The sequence below is a fragment of the Phalaenopsis equestris genome, unplaced genomic scaffold, assembly GCF_001263595.1.
Source record: "Phalaenopsis equestris unplaced genomic scaffold, ASM126359v1 Scaffold234178, whole genome shotgun sequence".
NCBI lineage: Eukaryota > Viridiplantae > Streptophyta > Magnoliopsida > Asparagales > Orchidaceae > Phalaenopsis > Phalaenopsis equestris.
Window position 1 is genome coordinate 302,880 of NW_018252099.1, and position 21,693 is coordinate 324,572.

Consider the following 21,693-nt stretch of genomic DNA (forward strand, 5'->3'; position numbering starts at 1 on the left):
TGGTTTTCTATTGTTATTTGGGTTATATCATACATCAATTGGTAATAAATCTAGCCAAAATTTATGTTGTCTAATTGTTTCTAGCATCCACTAATACCCAACACTACCTCAACACAATAATCTTTTCCTTTGCTAATTTTTCAAACTAGCCACCAAAAAATTTTTTTTCTCACCCTACATAATCCTTGTACCCCCTTCCACCTAACCAAACCCAAACCTCAACCATGTCACTAAAGAAACAATTGTGGGAGACCTATTCGGAAGAAAATATCGCAATGTTGTTTATAAAAAATCCGCAAAGAGATGTTCGAGAACCTTCTATAGAGGATGTTCGATGCGAGGCAATCTGAAACGGTCACTTGAAGTCACAAGAGTGATTTATATATCAAAAGAATATAGTGAATCCCTTCCATCAGACAAAGTTCAGAAATGAAGAACCACTACCGCGGAGACTTGGCATGAAATATCAGATAGTTCAGAATTTTGAAGTTAAAATAGATTTATCATATTTTGACAGCCAATTGGATCAAGATAAATTCATCAAGTGACTCCAGACCATGAAACTTTTCTAGAGTACAATGGCATCCCATTGGGCAAAAGAGTAAAGTTGGCCACAAACAAATTAGAGAAGAAAGCATTATTTTGGTGAAAAAATTTAAAGCACCAACGCTAATGTAAGGGAAACGGCAAGATCACTATCTAGTTCATAATTAAGCAAGAGATGCAGTTACAGTACCTACCTGCTCATTACAGACAAAATGGCCAGACTTTAGCTTCAAAAGTAAAGAGGCAATGTCACCAAGTGACTGCCACATCTTATAGGCAATGTTCAAACCTAAGCTCTTACATTCAAAGTACACCTAGAGGAACATCTAAGTTAACCCCACTTGAAGAGATACTATATCAGAGTAAACATGTGAAACTAATCCACATTCCCGAATCTATCCTAGCCATGAAGTGTTTCAAATGCCATGAATTTGGGCATATTAAGGGTCTGTTTGGGGCAGCTTATAAATACGGGTGGCATTTTAAAAATGTTGTCATGTCATTTGTTTCGTGTGTTTATCCGGCTGATTCAAAAACGTTGTTTCTAATTTGTTAAAGATGCGGCCAGCGGGGATCACCTGGCGGGCCACGTTCGTTCAAAGATACATTACTTTGTTGTCCTCGCTCTCCAGGTAAACCTTGCGATCCTCCTCTTCCCTAGCCTCACCTCTGCACTAGCTGCGCCTCCCTCCTTCAGCAATCCTTCTCTACTGGTAAACACAACCCTTTTTTTTTTTCCTTCTGGTACAGTATGCTAAGCCGCTTCTCCTCTCCACTTGTGTGTGTGTGTGTGTGTGTGTGTGTGTGTGTGTGTGTGTGTGTGTGTGTGTGTGTGTGTGTGGAAGCAGAATTTGGGAGAATCACAACCCTTTTTCTTTTTTCTAGTTCACTATGCTAAGCCGCTCCTCTTGTGGTTTTTTTATTTTTATTTTTTTGTTTACCGTGGAGGCGGGATTTAGGAGAATCAAATTTTGGAATGGATATGGAATTCTAATGTTTATTTTACTTGTGGTTTTGCTTTCCCTTTAAGTTATAAGTGTTTGTAAAAATTTTTGTTGTTTTAAGTGTTTGTAATGTAAATACATAGGAATTGAGTGGTATGTATGTAAATGTTCATTTAAATTTGTATATAAAAACATAACCTCATTACAATATCTGAAACAAGTATGCCAGTGAATGGGGCTGCTATGAGGTCAAGCTTGTTTGGTTTAATTTGAAAATGAATATTTAATTTCTATTGATGATGCTAGCACCCTGATGTACTCGGAAGGCAAAAACTAACACCGGGTAGCATAAGATCTTCTTCTTCCGGGCCACTAGCTATGGCTGAAATCTCAAATGTCACTATCTTCATCTATTTCATTGCCAATTTCACTGATGCTAGCTTGACTACGAAAAATATCAAAAAATTAGTATTGAAAAATTGAGTCTTTATAGTTTTGGCGGAAACAGATCAGTGTTAGAGAAACATATGCTTGTATTGTCGGGAATCACATAAAGTTAAAGTGTTTTATGGGGATCTTTACCTTCTTTTTATTTGCAGCAGTCAATGGTACTTGTGAACTTCATAGCCAGGACATTTGAGAGGGATAACTACCTCAAAAACCAAACAGCTAGATAGTTTATCCAGAGCAGGGGCAGAATGGTTATTTATTCAGAAACAACTACAAATCAGTTATTTTCCAAATGCACAAACCAAACAGTCAGCCAACTTATCTGGGTCAGCTGCTGATCAGCAGTAATATCAAGTTAAGCCGCTTATCTAAATAAGTTGGATAAGTTGTTGCTGCCCCAAACAAACTCTAAATCAGATTGCATTACCAGTAGAATGATCTCTTTCACTTATTAGAGAGCAGTTGAAAAAATAAATAATGATCCAGAAGAGGTTGGTGATTTCAGAGAGGATTCTCAACTTCTGGCATACAAGAAAGAGATGCCAGTGATTCTAATTGAACCCAAGAGAGATACTCCAGCTGAATTAACCATAGTTGTGCAAGAAGATAGTGAGTCTGAGATAATGTCGTTCATATAAAGTATAAGGCTTTGATGTCTCGAGCTACCTTTTTGCAGGCATTGAGAGAAACATTGGCATGACTGACATTGTATGTCTATAAAGGCTATAACTTTTAGGAGCAGATAGCAGACACAGTGCAATCTCAGATAAAAGGATTTTAGAATTTTTTAAATAAATAGCCTACCTCCAGAGTCGACCCTTGTAGGGGAGGTCCAAACCATCAAAGATGAGAAGCTTTTGAGTTAGATTTGAAAGATCATATGGAGTCATTTAGGCATTAAATTCACTTCAAAAGTGTACCTGCAAACGAATTGCAAGATAAGAGGGATGAAACACAGCATAGGAAATCCTATAATGGGATCTAAATCCTACCAAAGAAAAAAAGATGCCTCCCTTGAGTAGTTATACTTCAGTGTGGTTCAACCAGCCATAGATTTCGTTCAAGCGTTGATTCCTCCTTTCATACTTGTTTCTCAGATATACTTGGACAAATACATCAAGTGGATAAAGCCAATTATAGATTTGATGACTCCATGCTTAGTTCATAAGGATACACATCCACATGCATCTCCAGCTTATAATGTGCCAAAAGATGATGGATACTTAATCTATCAAGATGTACTTTGGAATGACAATGCCTACAAGATTTTACAGAGAGATTATGCAATTGATATGTATCTTGAGAGCTGAGGCGTTAAATTATGCCTGGAAGTTAAATCATGCCTAGGCACATCCGAACAGTCTGGTCCAACATCCGTGAGAATCAACTAACTTGTCCAAGTCAAGTATCTTCTCTTTCAAGTAGAGGGGCGCGCTCCTAATTATCTTATTACAATATATTTGATTCATGTAATTTAAATTGGCAGTTTCTTCATGTATTCTGTCAGGACACCCGTCGGCGTCTAGGTTTTACCTTCTAGGGTTGTATCCAAAGATTAGTGGTGCTCCAGTTATATCACATCCGGGATGTGATTGTCCTCGACCTTCCCACTTAGTAAACTTCCCTTCTCTGTTTTTGTCGCCGCCATATTTGTTGCAGCCATCGAAAAATAGCCACTTTACAGTTTTCCTACAGTAGTTCACCACCTCTCATCCCTTCCCAATTTGTTTTCCCTTGTCGCCAACCCTTCTCCTCACTATTGTCATCCCGAGGATAGCCCTCTTACTGCCTTTTTGTGATTCCCAAACTCCCTATTGTTTCCATCATTATTCTAACCATCCCATTACCCTCTTCCACCTTCTCTTAGCCATCAACCTCATTGTCACAGCTCCGTAAACCCCTCACCTTGCTGCCTACCACTGTGCAACCATCCCCACACCTTCCTCCAGCCTTTCCAGCCATCCAACATCGTTGTTGCAGCCTCACAACTCGATCTCCTTGTTGCGCTACTGTTGTCTGGTCATCACATAACTACCACAACCCACCCCATTCTCTTTTTTATGCCGCCCCACCATCCTACTCTCTAACCACCCATTGCTATCTCTTAGGAGATCCAAATCTTCATTGATCACCACCATCACTCCCCTCCTGGATCTAGCCCTAGCTTGGGATTGTGTTGTGTTGTCAATTGTTGCAATTTCAATTTTTCCTGAATCGTTGGCAATTTTTTATTTGAATCCAACAATAATAGTTATTTTTCTATTGTTGTTTGGGTTAACTCCAGTATATTATACCCTTAGCTAATATGTATTCTCTAGTATGCCCGTATTTTATTTTTTAACACCTACCTAATTTTTTCAATCAAAAGAAATAATTCATTTTTTAAAAGAGTTAATTGGGTACATTGAAACATGCATATTAAATTTCATATCATTTAAAGAAAAAATATATAAAGCTATGCATACACAATGTGTTTCCAATCCTCCCTAAGACGGCAAAATAGAAAGATGGTCCTTGGGTACATGTTTTAAAACAAAACTATAATGTAAAGATATTTCTAAAAATGAGCAGCTTTGTAATACTCGATGTTTGAAATTGCACAATTGATTATTGAGGCATTTTTCATTCGTGGGATGAGGTGTAAGCCTCAAGACAGTATATATATGTTTGTGTGTATGCGCGCGCGTGCGCGTCTAGGGTGACACGTTAGCAGGCAATGGAGGTGTAAATCCCTTCTAACTCGGGTTCGATTCCTATGGGAATGAAATAACACATAAGGAAGTGGTATATCCAAATACGACCCTTTCGAGTATATATATATATATATATATATATATATTAGTATCATAATAAGAGCAATGTTATTAATAAAACTATAATCATAATAACATTTCAAAAATTAACTAAATTTATTTTGCTAGAAAAACCTATCCTAGTAGAAAAGTAACAAAATTAATAAAAACCTATAATTCACATAAATTAATTGTGATGGCAGCAAAATGTTGGTAGAGAATGGAGGCAACAAAGGAGTCAGTAGAAGCAGGGTCATGGCGGCGTCAAAAGCAATAGAAGGCAACGAGATATGTTGTATGCGTAAGGAAAGAACTTACGCGATATGGTAAGAAGGGAGATCATGTGTGTTAATCGCAGAAGCAACAAGAGGAAATGGTTATGCCAACAACGATTGAGGTGTTGGATACGATCGGTTGCGATATCATTGTGAGAGAGGAGTATAATGCCTTCGTGAGAGATGAGATGACAGGCCAGGTTGTGCGTGCGCAAGGAATGAAATTGAGCAACTACGATTCAGGTTAGCTAGAAATTAAAAAAAAAAATCTCTAATTATCAATGTGGATGCCATGATATTTATGCGATGAAGCGCGCCTCGTCAAATATGAGGCGTGCACCTCTCATGGGAAACAAGAGTTGTGCGCCTCGTCGCGCTAGAGGGCCAAATTCTGCAAAGGTGAGCCTCGCATTGCGCACTTTCAAACACTAGTTATACTCTATGGAAATGAAGTAAAATAGGATGTGTCTAAAGTAAGAAAAAAATGCAATATCCAGGCTATCCTAATGTCGGGTCTGGCATCTTCATTCACTCAAGAACTAATGAAGAAAATTGATGAATGTATCCCTCAAAAATAATCACATTTATCTCCAACACTCACGGCTCAAGGATGTTTATGATGGAAAGGGTTGTATCATGAGTTTCACTTGAACATTACTCAATGCTCTAAATGCTGCCCAACTGCTACTAATCAATCCCCCTACTCGTCATGAATGATCAATCCCATGCCCGTCGCAAAGGACAGAAGTAAGGCCCCATCAGCATTCACCTTGATCAAACCAGGATAAGGGGCACCAACAATGTTGTTAAGGCAGCCTGGAGGGAAAACTTGAATGCTCCTGAATTGACTGGCGATTGTCTATGTGAGTGTTGCAAGACTTTGGCAGCCATAATTGTGGGGGTCCCTAGCGATCTCCCGTGCTTCTTGGCAATGTGAGCTCTCCTACTTTGATGAATTTCACTATAGTAGATGCAAGCTTAGGCATTTCATGAACTCATGGTTAATTTCAAAGCTCGTGTAGCCTCCTCAAAGCTATGAAACAAGGGGACATCAAGCTTCACAGACTGAGGACACTGATGATCTTGATAAGAACCATGCACCTCACGGCTAAAAGCAATCTATCCTCCACCTCGGCACAGAAGAGCAACCAATGCAATATGCTAACCCTCTCCTATGCAGCAACACATTGGTAAAGTGGGCATCCTTTATAAGCCACCAGCATAACATAATTTCCCTTCGGCCGATATGTAGTTTATACAACCCTAAATCTGTCAATGGATGTGGCAAAATAAATTCATATGGAAGGTTCAGAACTGTCTTCTCTGATCAACTGTGGGACAATTATGGTTGACCTTAATTCAGTTAAGCAAGACATTCAACTTAAAGTTTTTCTACCATGTTGATGTCAAGAAACATAGGGCATATGGCAAAGGGGAAGATGTGTGTCCATGAAATGAAAGTCTTCTTTTATGGATGAGTGGCTTGGCTGAAGAGAATGGAGGACATCAAGTTGTTGACCTTCTCGCTAGTCAAAAGGCAATAATCATTTGAAACTGAGTAGAGGTCTCTAGCTATCGACATAGAAGCCCAAGAAAAAAAAATGATGTCTCAGGAGTAAAAATGGCGGGAGATGTAGGTCACGCTATTGACAATGCTAATCCACAAGTGGTTCCCACTTTGCTATAAGGCCATTGATAAAAGTTTCAAGCGGAGAATAAAGAGGTGCAATTAAAGAGGGCAGCCCTGACGGAACCCACACAAGACTTCAATCCACTGTCCTCTAGCAATTGATCAACTTAGCATGCATAATGCACTGTAGAACTCACACGATGAATCCATGCAGAAAGTCCATAGTAATCAGCACCCCCTTAAGTGCTCTCCAACTTATTCAGTCAGAAGCTTGCTCCATATCAATCTTGCGGGCATGAAACCCGGCGTTACCATAAACCGCCTGAATTTGTTGATAACATCCCAAGCATATAGGCGTTAGCTGGAGATGGAGCAATGAGGAACAAAAGCTCCTCAAGGGCAAACATGCTTCTCAGGCAGTTGGCCAAAACCATGAGCTAATTGGGATTTTGGAGTCACTGAGGCAGTTGACCAAAACCTTGAGCTAATTGGGATTTTGGGGTCAGTGCAGTTGCAGTTCTCTGTAGAGTTTATTTTTTGTTAGGAATGTCATGCATAAATTTTAGAAGTTGACGAGTTCCATAAGGTTCAAACTAAAACAGACGAATGGCATTATTATTAGAATTTAAGTTTTCAGCCTTGCTTGCATCATTACCAGGGTAGAAGGTCCGGTCACCTAGTCGTGCAAAAGAACTTATGAACTCATTTTGGTTGTGTTTGCCTGCAGACAGAATTTATTTTAAATGAGATTATCAAATCCAATAAATCTGATCGTCACTGCCACAGAGATGAACTCACGAGCGATGGCATGAAGAAATTCGTAAGTCTGTCTCACAGTCAGATTTACGTTCTAAAAGAGACAGAATGCAGGAAGAAAAGACTAAAAATTTTCAGTTTAACGGGACACTGGATTTAATTTTTGCTTTTTTTTTTTTATGTTTGGGTGAATTTATGCTAAATCCATGGCTAAATTCTCTTTAAATTATGCTACCAAACACCGTCTTTATGTAGCTTTTGATGTTGCCCAAGGATCCTCAGATTTATCTCTAGATCATAAAAACTAGTGATGGTGAAATTCCAAGGCGTAGAACTCCTTATGAAGCGAGATCAATGTGGCTCCTTGCACTAGAAAACTTATAGACCATTACTTATAATATTTATGTTTGAGAAATCGATCGTTTGAGATTGTAGTTTTCCTAAATGATAAAACGTGGAGATTTAAATAGAAAAGGTAAATTTTTATACCTCTAACCACTTGACATCGTTCAGGGAATTTTAACAGCTCTTCAAATTTTGCATTTTCAAATAGCTTTATCAATAATGAGTTGCCTCTCTTCTGTGCTTCATCTGGAGGAGTTGTGCCCCATCTGTGTTTTGATACAAAGTGCTAATAGATTAAAAAAATGGTCAAAACCAGATGCTCTAAAAATTATATGCAATAATGAAGAGTAAATAATTCCAACGCTCTTGAAAAAGTAAAAGGTGTTGTATTTTTAGGACAAACTTATGTATAAAAAAAGTCAGGACGTATTAACATGTCTATCAAATCAAGCTTTAAGCTGGTCCCTATGAACAATCCAGTCCACACTTATGTTTAACAATAATATTGCCAAAATTCCAACATTAATGGAGCTCCAAGATCAAAACCCTTCATTATAGCTTATACTTAATTCCAAGCTTCAGTTGGAGAAAACAGTTAAAAGAACAAAAGCCAAGCATAATCCTATTAAGTTTTTAAAAAGAAATCAAAATATCTCAATTAAATTAAGCATGGAAAAAATAAAAAGTACTAAAACAAAAGAATAATAAAAATAAATTATTAGATGGTGGGAGGCATAGCACCTTTTGGGTGTTTTGGATATATAGAAATCATCTAGCATCTCAGTGTTTTCAGCTTGCGTTGGCACTTGAATCAGTTGAACATGAAAAAAAAAAATGGGTTCATATGAAGATGTGCAAGCAAATGATCCATATGCTAGCGATGAGACTGCAATGATTCTCAAGATCATCACTATTGCAAGATGATGCTTACTAGCACCTAAACCATGGTATGTTCAAGCCCTTAGTATCAACAAGTAGACTTTTTGCATGCGAAGCCTCTCCTTTAATAAATAATGTTGATGTTCCTACACTTCCAACCACTATTTCTACTAAAATTGACAGAGTCAAATGAAATATCACTTAGTAGATTTCTATAGGGGCTTTGAGAATACAAATGTATACAGTTCAAGGGACAGATCAACTTTCGATTTGAACTCTTGGATAGCACATAATGAGCTGATGAAGATAGCACCTAATCTATATAATACTTACTATCTATGAAGTTCTAGAGATTAGTTCTTTAAACCAAATGAAGGGAATTGATTCAGCCTAGAAACCTACATAAAGGATTAGCGCTAAGTCAAAGTTGAAATTGAACCAAAATAATTCATAAATTTATTTTTAGGTCATTAATAAGAACTATTTTAGATTTTCTATATTTATTTTCTTTTAAACTAGGTTGAATTTGACTAATAATTATTTGATAAGATTTGAGTCAAAAAACATAAGATTAGTTTCCTTTTTAAAATTTAAATGTATTCTCCTTTTCAACAAATAGGATGCCAATGATGAACCATATCAATTTAAAATTAAGAAAAAAAATTTTAAATGTTATATAAATTCATTTCATGAGACGATGCTTTCCTTCTTAAAAACCCAGCAACACATTGAGATAGGATCACTTCAAAATATGAAACTTTTAAATGTTTTATAGTTTTGTATTCTTTTAGCGAGTAAGGTGATTTTTACTAAAATAGTTATGACAAAAGGAAAAATAACATTGGATGTAAATTATTTGGTACGGCTACTTTTAAAATTAGACCTTCAAAAATATTTGAATTTTTTAATTCTTTAGGTAAAGGAGAAACTATGTTTAAACTTAGTGGCTCAAGTAATGAAAAAATGTCTAAAAAATATATATTCAATCCTTCTAAGATCTAATCTAATTTAACTAGCCCATAATCTTCTAATTATTGTTTACTCTCTATGATTAATATAATAAATCAATATAAAAAGAAAACTCTTTCTAACAAAAAGTTTAAACCAATCAGAAAATTTTTTTAGATTATTCATCAGTCCATTTTTATAAGAAATATTTGATTTTAATTTTTATCTTCTTATAAATATTATAGTTTCTAAATTATTAATTATATATTTCAATATTTAATAATGTCTCAAGCCAATAATTTATCGTATTTTCAAAATAGAATAATAATCTCACACTTTTATGCTTCTACAATAGTCATATGTGATAATTGGGAGAATAATCATCTTATAAATTATTATATAACATTCAGTATCTAAAATAATAGCAATAATAGGTTATTTATTCATTATGCATTGAATGAAAAATTACTTTTTTCTTACTCTTTCAATCTCTCTTTCTCTCATATCCTCTTTCACAAAATTCCTCCTCATATCTCCTCCCTCAATGTATTTCTTACCGAGATAGTGATTAGAGCAGATTAAATCAATGTTGAAGATTAAGAAAAAAAAAAAAGATTAAGAAAAGTAACATGGTCATAAAAGTAAAAATGGTCCATAGTAACACCTTATTTAACACTTGAATGGATAATTATATTTTCAATTTGGAATCTTCCAAATCAATCTCATATTTTTCATAGATTGAATGTCTCCTTCCTATTAACGGGATAACAGAAATTTCATCTTTCAAACCTCAGTTAATCTAAAGGAGTAGCATTCATTAAAAATCCAAAATAACTCGAACAAAACTAATGTTATTGTTGATTATCTCAACTTTCTTATGCTGCTAGATATTTATCAGATTAGGATGCTAGGTAAGAAGCTAGATCCTACAGAGAAAACATTGTGAACGTGTTGACGCTACCAGTATAGTTCCCAAGTTTCTCTAAGGTCAAAGACCTATATAGCAATTTAGCACAAGTTTTATGAAGAAGAGGTATAATGAATAATGTTAGTGTAATGATATGTGCAATCCATCACACTTCCAACAATTCACTTTTTTTAATTCAAGAAACAAGTCTCTAAAGAAAAGCTATCCCATTCGAAAGAAGGAAATAAGTAGACAATAGTTCTCGTTCCTTCATCATACCTATCTACAACGAAAACACTGGCCCCAGCTTCTATAAGCACTTCAGATATCATATATAGCCCCTCACAAGCAGCTATATGAAGCGGTGTACGCTGATCATAGTCTTTTGAATTTGCATCAGCTCCATAACATAAAACCCGTTTAAGAAAGTCTACATCTCCTCTTGAAACAGCAGCACATAGCTGGTTGCCAGCATCATTGAGACCTAATTTTGCGCCTTTATTAAAGAGTAGAGAAGCCACTGGATCATGTTTGCACCTTATAGCCTCCAATAAAGGTGTGCTCCCATTTTTATCTGGTAAAAATGTGAAACACTCGATACCATCATGTAACCATAAGCTCCAAACAACAAAGCTTTACAACATTATCACAACACCGATGATGCTTGGGGAAAAAATAAATATTTGCATATTACCCGGAGCATTAATGTCAACACCCTCTTGAATGAGAAAAAAAGCAATATCTTGGTATCCTCTCGATGCTGCTATATGCTGAAAACAAGGTATTAAAAAAAGGCTCAGGTAATTGAATTAACTCGAAACGAATGCATATATTTTGAATTGATATTTATTAAATCCATCACTACCTATATTATTCAATCACATTATCTCAATATAGCACATTCAGTACTTACCAAAGGGGAGCGCCCATCATAATCAGTTGTCTTGAGGTCTGCTCCAGCTCGAATCAAGCCCTTAAGGTGATTTAGGTCTCCATTCGAAGTGGCACTATTTACTTTTAGAGCAAACTCTGCCTCCTGCCTTCCAATATGTAGAGTGATATCTGATTCTAACTGCTTGATCTTGCTACTGTATACACCACCCTGTATGCTATAAATTTATTAGTTTCACAAAAGAACTCAATAATTTCTTCCCATCAATATAGGGCAATTGCCTGTGATCAATCTAAAAATTATGAGCTATCAAGAGAACATGATAGCACATTGAACTAATGCGTATGTACCTCAAACAGGTTGCTTAAGACTATTCTTGCATCAACAAAATTTATCTCTAAGATATTTGTAAAACTTTGCTTATTAAGTCGCAAGAGTCTGCAGAGCTCACAAACACGAACAGTAAAAGGCTGGGGTATATTGTAAAGAATGGCAGTCTCCCCAATTGAACTATTACGCTCGAACCGGGAGATGATCTCTTCAGTTCCATCTTGACCTATCTCAACACCTTCCTATAAACAGAAACTTCCATTAATATCCAAATATTTAAATTTTGATTCATTAGCGTTCTAAAAATAATTATTATAATATAATTTCTGTCCGACTATCCCTTCCTGACTTAATAATTTTAAGATCTCATGTTGAGTGTGACATAAAAGTAGTTTCACTCAAAATTGGTCATGTTTGAAATTTGAAAATAATTCAAAAAAAATCCTCAACAAAATTTTGCACAGGGAATTGTCAATTTCCATTGGATTTCTATTGGGCTTGTTAAACATTAGACGTGTAACAGCAATCATGATAATTGAAGCACCAATTTCAATGCTAATCCAATAATAAATAGCATTTTATTCTAAGACATTCAATGAAGAATTTCCCAAAAAAAAATTGACCTCTAATTTGGAAAACCCTATGATATTAAAAATATGTTAAAAAAAACATTAGGTTCATTGCTTAATACTAAATGCTGATAGAATTTAAGCATGAATGTACTGAAATTTACCAGCACTCCATGGCACACAAAATATAGTTGATCTACTGCATTGCCCTGTTCCAGAATCAATTCACCTGGAAGAAAATACTCCTCTTGCAGCCTAATCACCTGCAAATCACGTGGTGGCATAAGCAAACAGCACCCAAACATTTCAAGTTAGTGCAGACCTAATAATGGAAGCAAAAACAACATAAGTGGGAACTACACATTAGTAGACACGACCATTAATCCATACCAGAGGAATTTTTTTAATAGATGAATTAATCCCAAGTCTTGTTACACAGGAGTGCTTATGGCAGTTCTAGGTACTTCAGATAGGCAGTAAGAAAAACTTAACCAAAAGTTTCTATCCAATGAATTTAGGCTTAATTTTTCTGAACAATTACATTTATTTGCATCTAAGAAAAAGCAAAAAACAAGAAAAGATTGCTTTCTTAAAGACAATATCAAGGCACATTGATGTCTATTGCAACCCAATTATCCCAAGGGGTAGGTATTGACTCAATATGCATGCATGAATCAATATAGGAGATAGGTGCCAAGCTTCATGCGTGAAAATTTAGAAATGGGAAGGTGATTTGTTAGTCATGGACTCAATATTCATGCATGGACTATATGGCGAGGTAGGTACCCAACTTTTGTGGAAATTTGAAAATGAGTTAGGTGATAGATTTGTATTGGATTAGTAGCTATATAAGCTGCATGTGAAAGATTAAATTGCATAGAAGCATACAAAAATCTTCAGTTTTTAGTGAAATTGTCCAGAAAGAACTAAAAAAAGAGGAGAAGAAAAGATAGAAAAAAATTTTAAAAAAAGAGAAGGATATACCAACAAGTTCATTCTAAGGATGTAGGCTCCAAAAGATTGGTGCATGGCTTTCCCAAAAGAGTTTGGTTTCAAGTTCAATTTTTCAATGGCAGGTTATATTTTTAAATAGGATTACCCATAATTTTTTCTTCATTTTTTCAAAGATTTCATAATTTGGTACAACTCTTCTGCAAGTGTAAACCCTTATAGTTAATTACTTATCTTGATGACAAGAGAATATTAAATTAAAGCTATTCATTAGAAGCTAAGTGATTAACTTATGATAGAAGCAATTTTTTAAAAGACGAGAATTTTTCACCTTTAGCTTAAAGAAGATGATAAAATAATTAATGTTGACAAATATGATTAAGATTTCATAGCTCTATCATCCAAGGTTGTCACAAACCCGGGTCCATTAGAGGTGAAAATCAAACCAAACCAAACCTGACCCAAGAATCATTGTAAGCATTCATGGATTGTGTCATCCAAAGAAATCTTGTAGACCTAGAATAAATGTTTGTCCAATTGTATAATTTTAAATCGACCTAACAAAAAATTTAGTGTGTTGTCAAATGCAATTTATAATTCAAAATTTTGAAAATTTGGGATATTGAGGAACTTTTATGCTTTGGCAATTATTATAATTTAATTGTATTATTTTGTAAAAAAACACCAGCTAAAGGGCCCTAATCATATGTATTTCTTTTCATGTGTCATTTGATAATAAGACAACATGGTTAGAGAACATGTGTCATGTTCTTAGCCGCATGATATATTGGTCTTAAAAGTATACCTAAAATTGGTCGTTTATGAGCTTATAATAAGCTTAAAGTACCAACACCAATAACTTGTTGCAAATGATGTATGAATTGTTGTTCTAAGATTTAAATAGAAAATTTAACTTCAAAATTTTAGATTTTATAATTTTCATGAGTTTTTACAATTTCTTAGGATTTAAGCCTAAAATAATTTCCATTAAAATTTAGGGTGTTTTGAAGATAGAATTCCTACATATAAAATTTTCTATTAATGCGATCATCATCTTGGTATTTGAATGACTTTAATTTGTTGTCTTGGACCATCTAAACTTGTCTACCGCCATATAAAAAATTGAATTTACGATTCAAAATGGTTTGAATTTGTTTGAAAATTCATCAAATTACAAATCTTGTCAACTCTATCTTTATATTTAGTATATAAAGATGACAGTACCAAATTTTGCAAGTATAACTATACCCAAAAATTTAATTTTAAAATAAATTTTATGTATAATATGCCTTGAATGGTGTACGTAAATTAAAGATAAAAATAATTTTTCATATTTATTTTTGGGCATTCATATGTAAATTTGCTTGCTATAAATTTGCTTGACTTGAGAATCCTCTTTTGATTGTTGTGTGGCACCTCATAAGAGATCAAAGTCTTATTAATATGATCATATATAAACAAAAGATTAAACTTTAAAAGATGAGACAAACGATCTATATTAACTAAGTAAAAAATAAAATAAAATAGATTAATTAATTAGTAGTTCAGTATGAACTGTATGATGATTTCATTTTTAAGAGACGATTAAGCTGGTTATGTTCAAATAGGGAAGGGAAGAAGAGGCAAAGAGCAAGATCAGTCATGAGAAAGAGAGAAAGAGTAATATAAGAAGAACGATATTGCATACGTTAAAGGGCAAGCGCTCCTAAGTTGAAGATGGTGTCATCGAGGAGATACTATGCATGAAGGAAGAAGGAGAGCGATGTTGAAGCCAAAGGGAGGAAGCATGCCTATCTTGTGTTCGTGAAGTAAGTCTCCTACAGGACACAAGTAGCGAAAGGGCAATGCAGTGTGGCATCACATGTAGGAGGCTTAGAACCTAAGCTGTAGAGTGATCAGTGGCTTCAAAGGGAGAAAGGACCTCCAAATCCATGAGCGGGAGGGAGATGCATTCACGTCCTGTGCGAAGGAGAAGATAAGGGAAAAAAGAGTGGTGCATGAAGTTTTTGTTCACGTGCATGAAGTTTTGTGCGCTCTGTGCACGAAGGAGAAAAGAAGGGGGTCAAGCGGCTCTATACGTCAAGGAAAAAGGTGAAGCATGCAGGTAAGAGTCATATGAAATACTTTATGACAGTAAGCACATAACTTCAATAAGGTGAGTCAATATAGGAAAACGTCAATGACAACTGCTAAGTCCAAAATTGGTTAAAAGATGAATAACACTATGAATGCTATGAGTTGAAGTGCAAAACAATAAAGTCAGAGATTAGAGATTTTCTATTTTTAAAATTTATGTCAATGAAAAGTATAACTAGATTTGTCTAGGAAAGCAAAGTGAGTTCGAGGTACATGGGACCTTTTGAAATAATCAAAAAAATGAGCAAATTGACTTATAGGCTAGCTTTATTAGCTAATATGACGAATATTCACAATCTATTCCATATATATATATATTAACAATCTTTAGTTGAAGAGCATTAATATATATATATATATATATGAAGATGATTATACACGCTTATTTGCTAGAATAGTAATCTGGATTGATAACAAAGCAATAAAGATCTTAAAATGGTCAATGGATTTTCACCCACATACGAAACCACCAATCATTCCGGTCTGGATTCGCCATCTGAAGCCAGAGTACTGGCTTGAAATTTTAATATTTTACTCAAAAAGTATTGCACTCTATTACCTCAGTCTATGGTAAGTCACTCAAAATGGATATTCCTGCTTATAATCTTTCTCGTCCATCTGAAGTCAGAGTACTTGTTGAAATGGATATTACTTTAATCGTTTCTGAAGAAATTTGGTTAGGCACACAAAATCATGGATATTGGCAAAAAGTTGTGATTATGCATTTCTCTTTGTACTGTTTGAACTATCGTATGTTTGGTCACTCCAGTTTTCAATGTCATCATCTACAGTCTCATCTCAGACCATTGATCATCAAAAGGATACTATTGATCATGCACTTTGCTCCAAGTTATTAACATTATTGATCATCATCTACAGCCTCATCTCAGACCAGTTTTCAATGTCATCATCCCCCCTCTTGATCTGCTCCAAGTTATTGACACTATTGATCATCAAAAAGATACCTGAAGATGTCACTATCATCGCAGGTAATATGTCAACCATTCAGCCTCCACACAATGCTCATGATGTAGATTCGACAAGAGCTTCACCTACCCTAGAACCTATCACCTATGTAACGGGTGACAATATTTTTACTATTTTTCTACCGCCTCATCGGGTTGAACAAGAAATAAATGTTACTCAGGCAAATTCGGTGCAACAGCCTTCACCTATTCGACCACTTTTGGATCAATCCACTGATCAGATGAGTTAATCCTCGAATAATGAATGACAAGTTTACATATCCAGGAGGAAGAAGAAGAATGGAGATACTTTGGTTACTTCGGTAGTACACACCTCACCAATTTGTTAGCTGGCTCCCTTCCGAGAACTAGAGGCAGAGGCAAGACTAAATTGGGTCGTCCCTAGCTTTTTGCGCACTTTGATAACTTTGGATTTTTTTTTTTTCCTGATCATATATGTACCTTTCCCTTTTTGTTTTGGGATTTTGTGTGTGTTGTACCGTGTGGGTTGGGTGCTTTCTTTTAAGCCCACTCATACAACCTATCTGTATCTTTTTTTCTTTAATATATTAGCCCTCAGGCTTTATATATATATATATATATATATATATATATATATCAATACATAACATATCCCAGGAAGAAACATGGAAGGAAGGGAAGAGAAAGGAAAGAAGAGGAAGAAGGGAAGGTAGGAAAGGAATAGAATAAAGAAATTTTATTTTGGGAGATTAGGAAATTAATATATTAAATGTTTATATTTATATAAATATTTGTATCAACCCCATTTAACTTAGCAATTTCGTTAGTTTCTTTCAGTTTTATAATTGCACTGGTTAGCCAAATTGGTTGGATGCAAGTTTTGTACTGATTTAAAAAGGGAGTATAGTGAAGGAAAAATTGTGGGCTTGGTGTGTATGAGGAGAAACCAATTTGAGGTAAGATGCAATTGAAAATACAATTCTTCAAATGAATTTTAATGCAAAAGGAATTAAATACGAGATAGAGAAAAAGGCTAGATATTACTAAAAACTATGATTTAGATATACATTATTGTCCTAGTAGTGAATATTATTTAGATATATGAAATTTAATAGCATTACGTCACAAATGAAATAGTTAGTATCTTAAGTCGGAAGTCCATAGCTATGGCAAGTCGGATCATTACTAGGCAGTCAAAATTGATTAATGAATTGAACATTTTACAATTGCAGATAAGAAGATTTAAAGATAATGGGTGCTTACAACAGTTGAGCATGCAGCCTACATTGAGATATAAAATTAAAGCAATACAAAAAGTTATCAGTGAATATCAAAAACTCATTAAGAAAATTTAGTTAACGAAGAGACGTGATATTATTGTGAATGAATGTGGTATTATTAGAAAGAAGTTAAAGTTTTGGGTATCTATAGATTCAAATTTGAAACAAATGATATTGCAAGAAGCTTATCATTCAGATTACATTATTCAACCAGGCAGTTCAAAAATTACAGAAATTAAAAATTGATGTTTTGATGATCATGTATAAAGAAGGATGTTGCAAACTTTATATTAAAATGTTATCCTAGTCAAACTGTAAAACTTAAGCATCAAAGTCCAAGTAGATTGCTACGATTGATGCTTATACCTATCAAGATTTTATTATGGATATTTATCTATCTATCTATCTATATATATATATCTAAACAATTCATATACCTCTCCCGTAACTCTCTGGATCCCGACCCTATCACTATAACTGGAGGACCGTAATTCGGGTGATTCCACAGGAAGCAAAAAAGTGAAAACCACAGAAACTACAGAAACCGAGAGCCAGAGCTCTTAGGTAGTTGTCACTGCGTGAAAATAGAGAAGGAAAGGAAAGGAAAAAAAAAAGAAAGGAGGTAGAGAATAAAAGAATGAAAGAAATTAGAAAGGAAATTGAATTTGAGGTAAGATATATTTATTTATTTATATTTCAGAACAAACGTTTAGTTTAATACAAATTATGATTTCAATAGTTCATCCCAATTCTGTTTGTTGTGATTTTCAATTGGTTGAACCTGTTGGGAGCAAGTTTGGCTTGTGGAGTTAGGGAGGGATTATAGTGAATGTTGAATAGAATAAGAAAAGTTTGAATGAGGAGTCAAATTGAGGTAAAAATGTAAATTAAGCTCATAAATAAATTAACCTAAATTTATGAATTTCATATAATTTAAGAAAATATGATTCGAGGTTGTGTATGCTATGCTAAAAGCTCAAGGCAAGTCCGACGAAACTCATCTGGAGGTTGTTCCATCAATCCATATGAGATAATTAATTTCTAAAGTAAGAAGAAAAAGTGATCTTAAGATCATTATTCACAACTGTCTACCTAGATATCCATTTATTATGTGATTTACGTCAGAAATTAACATTGCTAGATATATGCATAGAAAAACAAAGTATAAATTACTTATCTCATTGTATTTTTGTACATGACAAATAAAAGATTTGCTTACAGGTACAATCAGATGAGCAATAATTACATATGAAAATAATTATAATAGGTAAAATTATTAAGAGAATGTCATGAGTGTTGTGGTAGGTATCTTGCTTTACTGATGACCTGCGTAAGAAAAAATAGATAGAGAAATGAATGAACTTCTGACTCTTGGTATTGAAATTAAAGCAAAATATTTGATATCAAAGGGGTAGTTGATAAGTATTATGTTCGAACGATCAACTTTTATCAGTTGTTATTATAGCTGACGAACTAAGTAACGACTCTAGAATATAAAATGAGTCAAAGTCTATGAAAACACAAATGACTTTCCTAAAAGAAAAATTCAGATAATAAAAATAAAAGCATAACTTAAATAAAAGAATATAAAATTTACATAAGGGAATGAATGAAAATATTGTTAGTAACAATTTAGTTTGCATTGACAATTGATACTATTATTATATTTGGTTCATGTTTCTTGTATTTTTCGGTATTTGAGTATGTTATTGTTCTTGTTTTTACTAGTCATTGACAAGCACAAATGTTGTTCCTTAATGACTATTAAATTTTATTTTAATTAACTTATTGTGCTCATAGCTTCCAGTTATTGAAAGAAATAAATCCAAAACTTGATAATAAAAAATTCGATATTAGGCAAAGAAGTGGACGTTGCTAACGGCTTCGCGCAAAGATCGAAGGACTAAGGCACAGTGATTTTGGAGTCCTCGATTCTGAACATAAAGAGTGCTTGCAACTTGATGCAAACGAGACAGAGCGAAGGATTCGGGCAAGACAGAGTGTAGGTTGCACATGGAGGCTTCCGCCGTAGGGAGTGCAACTCGGTTTTAGGTTGGGGCAAAGTTTACACAAAGAAGCTTCGGTGGCTTTGGGAATAGAGGGAAGGGACAAAAGAAAGTGGTGGTCTCAAACATGTAGTAAGACAATTATTAGTGTGGGCTTCGAGTGATTTCTTTTTTGTTTTCAGGAACGAGAAAGGAAAACATAATAGGAAAAGGAGAGAATGTGGGAGAGATTTCTGACATGCAAATGAGATAGGGGAACAGTAACTTAAGTTGCGTGGGTTTTGAACTGGAGAAGATAAACGAAGCAAAAAGAGAACATAGGGGAGTAGGGCTTTGTGTGGTTGTCTAGAATTGAGTGGTTGAACAAACAAATGATGAGAAATGTGTGAATGACATGCAAGTGGTTTTAGTTCGTTCTTGTAGCTAAAGAAAAGCGGAAGCAGTTAAGCACTCAAGCGGACTCTCACATGCGGGAATAGAAAAGTAAATAAATAATTTATTTATGGGCTTTTACATGCATAGCACACAAGACACATCTATTTACATATCTCACACTTCAAACTTTAATATTACAATATCTGGACTTTTGTTAGCAATATCGCCAAGAGACTCTGGATAGAATCAAAACTTGAAAAGATGTGTTGTTTCAACTGAGAAGTTCGCCGCCGGTGGCATAAATAGCTGCCAATTTTTCTTTTACGACGGCCAATCAGCCGCAGCAGCAAGCGGCACCAGCCACCATGTCGACGCAGGCAATAGTGACAAATTCTTTCATTCCAACTTTACATGTACCCCTTCCATGACACAATTCCTAACAACAAATTCGCTTGCGCCACCAAACTTCCGACGAGAAACACCGGCTGGAGTCCCACTCGCCAAAACTCTTCGTCTCCCGACCGACGCCATATTTCGAATCTCCCCACCAAAAACCCCTCTCTCCATTTCCCATCTATCCTCTCCTCCTCCCCCTCCATCTCCAATCGCATCAAACAGAGCAGCAAAGTAATGAAGCTCTTCGACGAACCTACAAAGAATGTCCCTTCTATGGTTGAAATTCCTCTCTACTACAGTGACGATATGGGGCAGATGGATTTGGGAATATTCGTGGCGGCGAGATCCTACACATTGTTGCGTCTAATATATGACAATCGCTTCAAATGGGTCAGCAAGAAGGAAGGGGTTGAGGTCGGTGATGTCGTTGATTTACATTCAATCGGGGTGAAATCGAATGGGATACGAAATTCGGCAACAAAATCGGCTAGGCTGAACCCGATGGAGTCAAGAATCTCGGTCGCAGGCCCAATGTCGATGATGCAAATTAATTGAATGGGATGAGAGCGAGAGGAAAGACTGTAAAACAGTCGCGGCCATTAAAGGACATGCATATGTCAAGGTCGAGAAAGTAGACACGATTGTTGGAAGGACATCGTCGGCACCATTGAGGTTGGAAAGAGGAAAAACATGGAAATTTTTTAGGTCTAACGCCAGTGAGGGGCGCCATTCAGGTTTGGATTATAGTCGGTGTCCCACGATTGAAATGTTAACAGAAGTCTGAATCTTGTAATATTATGTAAATATTAATGTTTTGCGTGCTATGTAAAAACTCTTTTATTTATTTATTTAACTTTTTTTTTTTCTTTTTTCTCTTTTTTTTTATTTCACAGCCAACAGGGGTGAGCAAAGTGATCAAACAGATACTTAATTAAGTTCACTAAAGTTTTTCTTTTATTGGTTCTTGTAGACTTTAGAAATAACTTTAAGAAATTTACATAATAGTGTTCAAGAAAAGAATATGAATAATAATAATAATAATAAACTTCTTTTAAAGCAAATAATTTTTTAAGATTTTCTAATTATTTGATTTAAGTCAAGCTAAATTATAACTTCGAGATTTCATCCCACATAGAAGGATAATAAGCATGTCCAAGTGATGCAAACATAGCAACCCACCAAAAGTGTCCAGTTCTTCAGCAACTCAAGCAAGGAGAACATAAGAGCCTCTGTGCCTTCATCGCATGATTCCAACGGGAATGTTAGAGGTAAAGGGCTCATGGTCGACGCGGCCGTAGTCGCCTTGAAGCAAGCCTTGAGGTCAAAGAGGTTTCCCTAC

At 35.1% G+C, this 21,693-nt stretch overlaps 1 protein-coding gene across 1 annotated transcript in view; it reads right to left on the bottom strand.

The window, feature by feature from the left end:
* The window catches only part of LOC110038856 (potassium channel KOR1-like), a 41,227-nt gene that overhangs the window by 4,458 nt on the left and 15,076 nt on the right, over positions 1-21,693 (bottom strand). The window contains exons 7-12 of the mRNA XM_020743774.1: positions 12,428-12,526; positions 11,715-11,936; positions 11,386-11,574; positions 11,167-11,242; positions 10,752-11,046; positions 7,883-8,004 (exon numbers count right to left, since the gene is read on the bottom strand). Of these exons, the coding sequence (XP_020599433.1) occupies positions 7,883-8,004; positions 10,752-11,046; positions 11,167-11,242; positions 11,386-11,574; positions 11,715-11,936; positions 12,428-12,526 (1,003 nt within the window). The remainder of the gene's footprint in view (positions 1-7,882; positions 8,005-10,751; positions 11,047-11,166; positions 11,243-11,385; positions 11,575-11,714; positions 11,937-12,427; positions 12,527-21,693) is intronic.